General features: G+C 35.2%; 1 protein-coding gene across 1 annotated transcript in view; it reads right to left on the bottom strand.

The window, feature by feature from the left end:
* The window catches only part of LOC114333970 (uncharacterized), a 69,615-nt gene that overhangs the window by 21,739 nt on the left and 34,400 nt on the right, over positions 1–13,476 (bottom strand). Inside the window, exon 3 of the mRNA XM_028283974.2 lies at positions 10,260–10,568. Coding sequence (XP_028139775.1) covers positions 10,260–10,568 — 309 coding nt within the window. The remainder of the gene's footprint in view (positions 1–10,259; positions 10,569–13,476) is intronic.

The following is a 13,476-nucleotide window of genomic DNA, read 5'->3' as shown; positions in this document are numbered from 1 at the left end:
TGCAGAAAGAAGTTTCTCCGCGCTAAAAAGGATTAAAACTATATCAGAAATACAATTGGACATACACGATTGAGTAATATGGCAAAAGTCTCAACTGAAAATTTATTTATAAAATCGCAGGATGAGAATGCTTTTATATACGAGGTAATACTGATTTCGCAGAATGTACTGTAGACGGCCTCACCAGGGCCCCCGTAAGAACTACTGGCGCCTGTGTGCAAAAAAGATTTTGGCGCCCCTTGCCATTTTATAGGCATAGGTATTTTGATGTTTTTTTTATTTATTTTTTTGGGGTCCGGACAAAAATAATCCCCGGACCAATAATCCCGGACAAAAAATCCCCACAAATTATCCCTGGACAAAAAATCCCCGGACAAATAATCTCCGGACAAAAAATTCCCACAAAAAATTCCGGACAAATATTCCCCACAATTTTTTTTTGGACAAAATATCCCCACAAAAAATCCCTACGAATTATTTGTTGCCGGATAATTCTCTAAAAGTTTTCCCGAAATTTTACCAAATTTCGAATTCCAATTCCATGCCGAAATATTCAAATTTTACATTAATCGTCCAACACTACATGGAATACAATTTTTACGTACACCCAGCTCGACCAAAATGGCCGAGTTGGGCGTACAGAAGAAACTAACTGCGGTAACGCAAATGCGTGTATGTAACTCCTTTGTACAAGTTAGAATAGTGGGAGAAATATCAAACGGTTTCTGCGTAAATTCTGGACTGAGATAGGGAGATCCGCTGTCAGCATTGTTGTTTAATGTGGCCTTAGAATATGCCGTGCCAAAAATTTATCCAAAAATCAAACCAGACATAGCTACTCGGGGAGAGGCCAGATGGGAGAAGGTCTGTAGTCTGTAGGGCGGCCTAGAAAAAGGTGGAAAGATGCAGTCAGAGGAGATTTGGAGAAAATGGGAGTGAGACAATGAGAAATAGTGGCACAGGACCGACAAGTATGGAAGGCAATAATAAACGCGGCAAAGACTCTGGAAGAGTTATAACGACATTGATGATGATGATGACTAAATATTTTTGACGCTAAATATACAAAAAAGAACAGGTTTTTTGGATTACAATCAAGATTATCGTTGTCAAGACCAGCAGTTATCATCACGAATACGTAATGTACTGGACATACTTATTCAAAACAGAGTGAGCAAAAGATTTAAGCCAATAATTACATGATTCCCACAGCCTTAGCTCATTCCCCATATCATTCTCTCCCACGATTTTTGAAAAAACTCACACTTTTTTGTCACGTAAAATTTGAAGTTTTCGACATTGAATTGGAATTCGAAATTTGGTACTTAATCGAAATTACAATTCATGCTTAATATTAATTGCTATTCATTATTTTCGTAGCGAAAAGCGGTTTCATGGCGATTGCTATCTACCTATACCGATTGCATTCACGGGAAAACTTTTAGAGAACTATTCGGCAGCAAATATTTCTTGGGGATATTTTGTCCGGGATTTTTTGTGGGGATATTTTGTCCAAAAATATTTGTAGGGATTATTTGTCCGGGATTTTTTGTCCGGGGATTTTTTTGTCTGGGGATTTTTTGTCCAGGGATAATTTGTGGGGATTTTTTTTCCGGGATTATTTGTCCTAGCTTCAATCCACAGGGTGCCAGGCGGTGTCGTGGTTGAAAAATTATTTAACCATTTTTTTAAACAAATCACAAAAAAAAAACAATTTATTTCGAACAATTTTTTTTTGATAACTTGGGTCATTCTGAGTAAAAAAGGTCCCTTGTCATTTTTTTCTAAAATGGATTGTTGTCGAGTTATACGCGATTTAAGATTTAAAAATGCGAACATGGCCATATAACTCAACAACAATCTATTCTAGAGAAAAATCACAAAATACCTTTTTTGCTCAAAATGACCCAAATTATCTAAAAAAAATTGTTCGGAGTAAAAAAATAATTATTTTTGTGAATTTGTTTAAAAAAAATTGTTTAAACAATTTTTCGACCAAGGTACCGCCTGGAACCCTGTGGATTTGTTATAGGACCTTTTTGAGTAAGTTTTTGCAAAGAAATCTAATCGAAATAATTTTGCTAACGTGGGCAACGATACAGCCTGGACTATAGCGCTAATTGTTAATAATTAATAACAACAGCTTTGTAATAAAATAATGACAAAAATTTCTTCAGAATGTTGAAGGAGGGGTTTTAAACTTTGATTTGGTAGCTTTTTGACTTTCATAATAATAATTTTTAATCGAGTTATTAAGCCTTAAAAATGGTCATTTTCGCATTTTTTAAATATTAAATTACATATAACTCGACAACAATCAATTTGAGTGAAAAATGACAAGAGACCTGTTTTAGAAGAAGAAAATGTTTAACCAATTTTTCGTCCACGGGACCGCTTGGCACCCCGTGAATTTGTTATAAGGACCTCTTTTTGAGTTAGTTTGTGCAAAAAAATCTAATCGGAATAATTTCGCAAAGGGGGCGACGATACAGTCCGGTCTAATTAGTTATTTGATAGGTATGCGATTTTCAAATATTCTCGAATCATCATTTGAGCGCCGCAGAATCGTTCGCTTATCGATGAGATAGAATTACCGCCCACACACTATTGCTCAACCAATGTGTTTGGAATTTTTCCACGAAATCAGCGCATATTTCAGCGTATTTCTTATCTACAGTTGGGTGTTTGCTATTTTTATTGCGGGATTTTTTATTTTATGTTTATAGAAAGACTAAAAATCTCATCCAAATGATCGAAACAAAATAAAACTGAACTTTTAATTTCTCAACTTTTATTTTAAAATTAATTTTTGCTTTTTTATTTTTTTGTAAATATTTTTGCACTTTTTGACCCTCGGTTTTGGCGCCCCTAAAAGACGGCGCCCGTGTGCATTGCACACTTTGCACATATGGTAGCGGGGGCCCTGGGCCTCACGTTATAACGTCACAAAATCGACCTTCTGGCCATTAAAGAGAATCTAACACCGTAATAATAATATTTCTCAAATGTAGGGTGCCTCACCATCTTGTACTATCACGAGCTGCTCCTGCATTTCAGAGGCAACCACCATCCTCTTACGTAGGTTTCACCCTTTTGAGATCTTCAGAGAGGCCTGTGGTCTGCTTTGAATCGTAACGAAAATCAACCGTTTTACTAAGCAAAATTATATGAAATAATTTGTTGAAATAAAACAATGAAAAGTCTTAGATCCGAAAATTTAAAACTTCTATCGTTGGAACCAAGATTCTGATGACAACCTGAATTCGTGCCTTCTAAAATTTGCAAATTTCGTTTGCCTTGCATCCAGTGGCGGCTAGTCCTATGAGGCTAGTGAGGCAGTGCCTCACCGGTATATCAATCGACTCTTTACGTTATTTCGTTATTTCATCATCAATTATTTAAATACAATTGAACTTTTTGAAACCTGCTAAATAACTTAATTTTTATTATAAAACTTAATAACTTTATTTTTATGATAAAAAATAAAAATAGGTAGGTACGGCCCTGACCCCGTATCTTTGTAGTTAAGCGTTCTTCATAAATACATCGGTAGGTATTACCTACCCTACGTGGGAGTATATATGCGTCTCATTCTCACTTTCTCAGATTATAGCAGAAGCACTGCCTCAGATGCAGATGGGTCCTTGTCTAGCATATTACGAAGCCGGCGGTGATCGGCCGGCCGCTATAAAATTTAAACTGAGAATAATTTTTGGAGCCGGGATTAAATATCCTTTCAGAGGCTGGCAAAAATATGCCTCTAGCGTGGTTTTGCAGTTTTTGTTAAAGCAGTTTGTTCTGGTTACGTGTACTTGGCCTTCTTAAGGCTGTATGACACTATGCATTTTCTTATATCATTTCTAATATCGTTTCTGATATCGTTTCTTGTATACATTTTCTTGTATCATTTCTTGTACGTACATTTGTGCCCTGTATGACACTATGCAAGTTCTTGTATCGAAAATTGTATGAAATTCGGCACGTGATTGGTCGAAATTTTGTTTGTCACCCTGTGTCACGTTATGGTAGTACTGCATCTACAGACAAGCTGATTTTAAATATTTTATAAAATTTATAAACTTTTATATATTTAACATTTTAATGTTAACCAGAATTTTACGTTGACTGAGGTTGATTATTTGTGTTTTTATTTTGTTTTGATATTTGTGCTAAAATATTTGCATTAGAATTATCTTCAGTTTGATCCAAATTAGGAACTATTGTATTTTCGTCTATTAAAAAATTATGCACCATGAAACCTAAATTTATAGTTTGACCTTTACTAGGAGCTAAATATATGGTTATTAGTAGAACAGTAGTCCATACCAAACGGTATATTAAGTATCAATAAAAGATTTATAAATAATACCTACAAAAACACAAATAAATTCATCAATACATTATCCCATTTTCATTTCAGCCGCCATTATGAGTAAGTAATTTTGACATTTTAGATGTTTTACCAGCAGGTTTTACGTTTTTGCTCTTTGCGCAGAAATTGGCGCAGTTCTTGTACAATAATCTGTGCCTGACACAAATTCTTGTATCGTTTCTGATATCGTTTCTTGTATCTGTGTATGACACTATGCATTTTTTTGACATATCAGAAACGATATTAGAAATGATACAAGAAAATGTATAGTGTCATACAGACATTACACTCTGGTTACTTACTATTAGTATAATTAGATGTTTAGAATATGTTATCATGCTGTGACTAGCTGTATGCCATTTTCCAAATGTCAATTAAATAAGTAAATTAATAAAAAAATTAGAAATTATGATTTCTTTCATAATAATTTTACTTTTAAGCACGCTGTTTAATAAAAAATATAAAAAACCAAAAAAATAAAATTTAACCCTTAGTTTATTTAACATAAAAAATCAATCTTATAATATAACAGTAATTTGCTTACTTGCTTGTTTTTATTTAATATATATTCAATACATTTACAATTAGACCTGGATCCCGCGTAAGAAAGAAAAGTTGATTAATAGCAAGCTGAAAATTTGTTAATAGCTTAACGGTGTCTAGTCGGACAAACTTTGATGCACGGGAACACTGGAACAGGGGAAGTTTTAATTGTGGAGCATGATAAACGTGTCGTCCTGACAAGTTTATGATTGTGAAAAATAGCAAGTTGTTTTTAACTTTATTCGATAGCCAACGTTATGTAATATATGCGAAAATGTTTGTCCGACAAAAATGTTGGGCATTTTAACGAGTCCGACACGTAGAACATGTCACATCACAGGAATTATGTTGGTGATGAATAGCAGTCTGATTTTTGCATGAGAGTTTAATGAAAGGTTAAAAAAGCAATTGGAAGTTCTGTCCGACAAAATTAATGGGAAGTTTTCGTAGTCGGACATTCTAAACAGGTAAGATATAGACAAAAATGCTGGTGATAAATAGCTTTCCGACAAAGACGAAATTTAATTAAGTAAATTATTCCTTACCAAGAATGACTGTTGTCGGAAAGAAATAAGGGGTAGATTTTGTAGTCGCGACAATTTAAAAAAATAATTTTTGAAATTTCAATAAGGGGTGATTATTCTATGTCAAAAGTACCTGCAATCAATTACAATCGATATCTTTCGATTTATCTCAACATCATTTAGATACCTCACTGTAATACATTTATAGTAAATCAGGCAAATTATATTATGGATTGAGTGGTCTAGCTATCTTTGTCTGCCACATGCGCGGGATCGCTTGGTTAAAAGAGATAGATAGACCACCTATCGACTTTTTGCACTGTATTCCCTGTCTACCCTTATGTCTATGAATACATTTCCATTTAAGAAAAACTGTCACTTTTGACAATAATTCATAATAAATTGCAATCGTAACTTCAAATTTAAACTAATCGATTTATTTTGGCAGCAAATTATTTCTTGCCATGTGACATATTAATTACATTATTATTTCATTTGTAGAAAGTTGAGAAAAATTACGTTATACAATTTTAGTAATAATTTATTTAGGTACCCTTTTTCAATCAAGCAAAGCACGAAGAATGATATTCAATAGAACTTTCACAATTATCTGGCAACTGAACCTCATTGAATTGATGACCAAGTATTTTACTAACTTTGTAAAATGTTCGAAAATTACTCAAAAATGTTCCGTTGAATGGTTTCACTTTTGATTTGGCGACTTAAACTTTAAACTGTTGACACTCAAAAATAGATACAAAAACACTCCATATTTAATATAAATTTTAATTTCCAACACACGTGGCAAACAGAAACTCAGAGACCATGTACTTTCAAATACTACTTTGTATAGCACAAAGTGTCACACTGACAAATACAGCCTTCTAATACATGCTTTTAAGCATAATGTGTCATATTTACGTCTATTCTTATAAGCACCGAAGTTTTAGACTCTTCACATTTTTCAATGTCGTTTACAGGGTTAAGATTTGAGTATGGAAAAAAATGTATACAACGTTTTTTGTAGGAAATTTTCCGTACTTTCTGATGCGCCTAATTAGAAAACCCTAAGAGATTGCTTTTACATGTTCTTTGACATTTTTTATTGTCATTTTGAGAATATCTAGAACAAACTCCACCCAAAAAAATAATTGTTTTGCAATATATACATGCATTGATACTTACCTCACTGTTTTTGGAGTGTGCATGTATATATATGCACATGCAAATATGTGAATATAAATAATAATATACAACTAAAATAGCTTTATCAATATGTGACTAAGTCATTCTGAAAAAATGTTTTTTATTTATTTCCTTCGATTTGCCCAAACTTTTTGTCCGACATATAACTTTTTGGGTTACAAAATATAATTTGTACATAAACAAATCAAAATTAGCTTGCTATTTATCACCAACATTTTTGTCTATATCTTACATGTTTAGAATGTCCGACTAGGAAAATTTCCCATTCATTTTGTCCGACAGAATTTCCAATTGCTTTTTTAACCTTTCATTAAACTCTCATGCAAAAATCAGACTGCTATTCATCACCAACATAGTTCCTGTGATGTGACATGTTCTACGTGTCGGACTCGTTAAAATGCCCAACCTTTTTGTCGGACAAACATTTTTTCATATATTATTTAACGTTGGCTATTAAATAAACTTAAAAACAACTTGCTATTTTTCACCATCATAAACTTGTCAGGACGACACGTTTATCATGCTCCACCGTTAAAACTTCCCCTGTTTCAGTGTTCCCGTGCATCAATGTTTGTCCGACTAGACACCGTTAAGCTATTAACAAATTTTCAGCTTGCTATTAATCAACTTTTTTTTCTTACGCGGGATCCAGGTCTAAATATAAGATTGGTTCCAAATGAAATTATCACGTGTTTGAAGGTATATTGATTGCGCACAATAATTTCATTTTGGCAAGTGATTAATAATAAAAGAATCAGTCAACAGCGTAACCAGGATGATCCTAAGGGGGTATGGGTCTCCGGGGGTATGGAATTAAGGAGGATGTTAAGGGTATGGGGCGCTTATAACCCCTAAATACCCGCTGGTTACGCCACTGAAATCAGTTGTACGTTCTTGTCATGTAGTATATAATGTAAATTTTGCTTAATATGACTGTACAACGCTGATGAGACCAAGAAAGGACGAAACATCTGACTCACACTGTTTTGATATGTGGTATCATATTAATTATTTTTAGCTAAAAAAACAGCTAATAAGAGTATGAACGATGTTATAGACTTAGAACTTTCGACTTTCTTTTGCGAATAAAATAATTGTTATTTAATATCGTTTGCAAGCCTTAAAATAAATACGGTGCCGTTTTGTGACGTTATGACGCCACAAAATCGACCTTCCGGCTATTAAAGAAAAGCTAACCATAATAATACAGGAAACTCCCTCTATAACGAGAGCTGAAATGGCGTACTAATTACCTCGTTATAAGCGGATCTTGTTATATCAGACAACAATATTATGTAATATATTATGTTTAGGATGTAAAAGAAGAAGACCAACGACAGACAGATGTCAGCGACGTAACGCCATTCTGGCTAGCGTCATGTAACTTGTAAGTTGTAGCTTCTTGATTGCTAATAAAGATTTGTATGAACAATACTGTTTAATATTTGATTTATATGACGAAAGGAACTTAAAACAGTACATATCACCACTACTGAAATGTTTTGAAGCCTCCTACATAGTTTATTAGGTGTCGATCATCGACTTCAACAATGAAACTTGGCCATCGCAAATTGTAAATTTCCTACGATATTCAATATCGGTCGACAGATAAATAGGAAGGAAGTTACAGGCGGTGGAATTTATTACAGCACTGGCCTCGGTAAACACACAGATGTTGGACATACCTCGTTATAAGCGAAACTTCGTAATACCCGTGTTCGTTATAGAGAGAGTCTGCTGTAATATTCCTCAAGTGTAGTGTGCCTCACCATCTTGTACTATCACGAGCCGCCCCTGCTTGCATCTCATGATTTTAAATATATGTCGCTACAGCGTCTAACAACAATTTAAGACGGTTGGTTTTCGTTAGGATTCAGAGCGACCACAGGCCTCTCTGAAGATCCCAAAAGGATGAAATGTACGTAAGAGAATGGTGGTTGCCTCTGAAACGGAACGAAATATTAACTGGCTTTCATTTTTTTAAATTAATTCTTAATTAAAAATATTTACAAAATACTTTTTTACTTTTCAAACTGACTATTCGTCAAGACAGATAAAATTAGAATGGCTATGAAATTGCACGTGTCGTTCACGTTATTTTTTCAATGCTTTCTAATACGTGTACCAGATATCGACAAAATATTGTATGACTGTGATTATTTCTTCGCTAACCCAACAAATCGTACTTCTTCTTCTTCTTTTATTAGGATAGGTTTCTTATCTTCTGTTAGTCTCTGCTGCGATCCGGAGCTCCAGCTCTCGTACCATCGTTTTTTGGGTTTTCCTATGGGTCGCTTGGTGTTGGACTTCTGAGTCTTTCTCCCATTTCGCCATACGGTCAGTGTCCATCCGAACTACGTGGTCTCTCCACATGCGTCGTCGTGTTCTTCTCTATCTCACTACGTCTTGAACGCCTAGCTTTCTCAATGTGTCTTCATTTCGTATCTTATCTCTGAGTGTGACGTCTTTTATGGATCTTAGGGTTTTCATCTCTGTTGTTCTCATTATTTGTTTGATCTTTGCTGTCTCGGCCCTTGTCTCAGCTGCGTATGTCAGTACGGGTCTAACACACGTCTTATAAATCTGGACTTGAGTTCTTAGATTTACCATCCATTTTGTTTTCTCTGTTGATAGTCTTAGATTATACTTTTCGGGGATATTTTAAAATTTTGCAGTAGGCGTTTAAGTCATCTTCGTTTTCGGCTATTGAGATAGATTATCTGCGTAGCAAAGAATTCTCATGGTTCGTTTACCCATTCTGTATCCCTGATTCATTTTTAACTATATCTTAATCTTCATGTACTGAAGCTGTCACCTTGTCTAAAGCCGACATTGGTTTTGATTGCTTCTGTGAGCACGTGTGTGATTCTTATTCTTGTTTTTTGGATCTATTGAGCTGTTTTATTATGTTACTATATTTCTGACTTATGTGTTTGTTTCCAAGGATAACGAGCACGTCCTTCAATCGTAGTTTGTCGAATGCCTTTTTCAGATCTACAAAGCATGTGAACATGGGCTTGTCAAATTTTATTGATCAACTAATTGTCGCATGATGAAGATAGCGTCTGTTGTAGATCTATTTGTGCGGAAACCCTGTTGTTCTTCCTATACACCGACTTTCTTGTATATTTTTTGGGATAGAATTTTTGTCAATAGTTTTGATGTAGAATTGGGTAGTGTAATTCCTCGATAGTTTGTAGGATCTATATTTACGCGTTTCTTGTAGATAAGTATTGTTATACTCTCTCAATTCCTTTGGTATACTGTCATGTTGTTTTCAATTTTGTGTAATGTTATCTCTTCTATTATTTTTGTACCCCTTATTTAACCCTCCGATGTCCACACTGCGGTACTCCGCGCCGCATTTTAAAGTTTTAATAAGTTTTACCAATATCCTTTCGTAAACACCACTATCTATTGCATTGCAAATCTAGGGATTTTTGCATTGTCCACAAACATCTAAGGCGTAGAACGTGAACTGCCAATGAGAATTGCATTTCCCAACATAACCGAAGTTCAAAGATGAACCTCAGTCAATTGAACTACAGACTAACTTAGTTATGAGAAATCGGCCCTTAACCTCTGAACCTAAAGAAAAACATAACAATACTTACATCTTTAGTAGTTTGCGACAGTAACACTTGGCATTGCACAAAGTCTTTGTCTTTGGATACAGGTATGAACGTAACTTCCTTGTCGGCAACAACAGACTGTAACCAGGTGGTTCCTAAGCCAGTAACATTAACTCCAGAAATTTTGACGGGTAGATCTCCTGAAGGTATTATTGGCAAGGGTACCAGAGGTTTGTGTTCAATGATTAACAATCCTCCATTTGGATCTATTCGTTTAACTTGTCCAGTCAGTTCTCTTTTTTCTTTTATAAAATGATTTGGAATATCGGACGGTTTGCGGAAACGGCTTAACTAAAACCAAAACATGTGTTAATATTCTATATATCTACACTTCAGAGCAAAAAAATAGACTCAAAAGTAAAATAAGTTATAGTTTTTGATTACGCTGTTTGGCACGTGTCTATCCACACACAATGTAAATTTACAAGTAAAATATTGTGAAAAGAAGTAATTTTTATTGAAATTACACAAATATTTATAAAATTAGTAACTAAAGAACATAAGAAAGATAACTTAATATTGCATGTGAGAAAACATGTTATGAATGAAAGTCATTATGTAATGAATATAAAAGTAATTTAACAAAAAAAATCTGAGTAAATCAAAATTAATACTGATTATTTCCTCCTCTGCGTTCCACTTTCCATGCGACCTTATTAAGTTTCTAACTGATTCCTGAATAATCGCTTCCCATTCTTATTCTAATGGAGTTTTTAGCTCCGCCACTGTCGCTGGTGTTGTATTACGGACCCAAACTCTGCGTTTGAGCTTATCCCAGAGGTGGTCGATAGGATTCATATCCGGACTTAATGAAAGTCAGTACATTGTTGTTATATTGGTGTTGGCCAGGTAACCTTTCGTAATGCGCGCTGTGTGCCATCGAGCGTTATCATGCTTTAGCATGAAGCCGTCGCCCATGTAGCCGGTGTAGGGAACAACACTGTCTTGGAAAATATTCGTAATGTAACGATCAGCTGTCAAACCCCCTCCGCGACTACCACCGGACACAAACACAAGCTTGGTTTTTCCTTCTAAAGATAAAGTATCCCAAAATATACACCCAAAATATAGATCCCAAAATATATCTCCACTGAGAAAAGAGGACATAGAACCAATTCCATCCATACACTGAGAGACAATCAAGGCCATATGATAATCGACGATAAAGAACTAACAGAAGAATGGAAAGGGTATTTCAGGGACCTTCTAAACATCATACATGAATAACAGCACAAAGAAGAGATCTATATAACAGCAGACATACCCGTCGAAAATCCCTCTTTTGAAGAAACCCGAAAGGCCTTAAATAAGCTGAAAAATCAAAAAGCTCCGGGTACGGACGAGATACCAGCAGAATTTCTTAAATATGGTGGAGAAACACTACATCGCCAAATCCACCAATTAATAACACAGAGATATGGTTAGAAGAAAGGATACCAGCAAGATGGAAGAAAAACACCATAGTGCCCATCCACAAAAAGGGGACAAAACAAAATGCGCGAATTACAGAGGAATTTCACTCTTAAACAAGGCATATAAAATCCTCTCAAACATCATTCTTAGTAGACTAACCCCTTATGCTGAAAATGCCCTAGGAGAATATCAAACCGGTTTTAGGGCAAACAGCTCCACAATAGATCAACTATTCACGCTGAGACAGCTTCTATAAAAGGGATGGGAGTATAACAGACCCATACACAATCTCTTCATAGACTTTCGACAGGCATATGACAGCGTAGAAAGAAGCCAAGTATGGAATGCCAAGGCTGAGTTCTCAATACCAAAGAAACTCATTCGGATGAATAAAGTCTGTATGGAGGGTGGAATATCAAAAGTACGTGTAAATAATAAATTGTCTGACAGCTTCGAAATCAACAGTGGACTCAAACAGGGTGATGCGTTATCTCCACTACTTTTTAACCTTGTATTAGAGAAAGCCATGAGGTCGGCCGAAATAAAAACAGAACTGCTATCGGTTCAAAGTCCCAAGTTATTACTAGCATACGCAGATGACATTGAGACTCCATCCTATCCACAAAAGCCATTTTCAACAAGGTGAAAGGAGCAACAAGCGAAGTAGGGCTGAGCATTAGTGCCGGCGCAAATTGATCCTGCGAACACAACCTGGCACCGGCGAGGTGCGTAGAGTTCTGCGCATCCTAATATCAGTGAATACAGTGCCAGGTCTAGCATGCGAACGTTTGTCATCGGCGTACAGTTTTCTGGTGTCGTGGGACGCGTGACTCAATTCTCAGTTGCGGTTTTGTTTTCGAGATGGACGTAGAAAAGCTAATAGAACTCGTTCGGAATTACTATTATTATAAACAACACTGATTGTGATTGGATTGTCGTTGCAAAAACTGCTTACCTATTACATATATTTATATCTTGTCTACATATTTTATTTTTAAGCATGAACAAGCCCGGTATGATGACACATTTTATTTGAGGGTTGTGCGATATTCACAGATATGCTTAACGGTTTTTAATGATAATGTTGTGTAGATTTAAGAAATGAATGATATTTACAAAATTTTTATACCTATAGAAAAGGGATTACGCCATCATTTGTGACATTGTATTTCTAGGCCTGGATCCCACGTACCAACAAAAAGTTGATTAATAGCAAGCTGAAAATTTGTTAATAGCTTAACGGTGTCTCGTCAGACAAACTTTGATGTACGGGAACACTGAAACTGAAACAGGGGAAGTTTTAATTGTGGAACAGGTTAAAAATTTGGAACGTCAGACTACAAAAACGTTCCATATATTTTGTCGGACAGAACTTCCAATTGATTTGTTACCATTTCATTAAACTCTCATGGAAAAATTAGACTGGTGTTTATCACTAACTGTCAGAACATAAGAACATGTCAAATAACAGGAAACATGTTGGTTAGTATTAGCAGTCTGATTTTTGAATGAGAGTTTAATGATAGGGTAACAAATCGATTGGTTGTTCTGTCCGACAAAATACATGGGACGTTTTCGTAATGTGACGTTCCAAGTTTTTAAACTGTTCCACTATTAAACCTTCCCCTGTTCCAATGTTCCTGTACATCAAAGTTTGTCCGAATAGACACCGTTAAGCTACTAACAAATTTTCAGTTTGCCGGATCCAGGTCTATAAAGTATGTTTTGCTTTTAAAATAAAAATAAAAGTTAAGTTTCTGTAATACTTAAGAGGCGGCATTTCGAA

Source organism: Diabrotica virgifera, chromosome 2 (genome assembly GCF_917563875.1).
Source record: "Diabrotica virgifera virgifera chromosome 2, PGI_DIABVI_V3a".
NCBI classification, from domain to species: domain Eukaryota; kingdom Metazoa; phylum Arthropoda; class Insecta; order Coleoptera; family Chrysomelidae; genus Diabrotica; species Diabrotica virgifera.
This window is presented reverse-complemented; position numbering and strand designations above follow the sequence as displayed.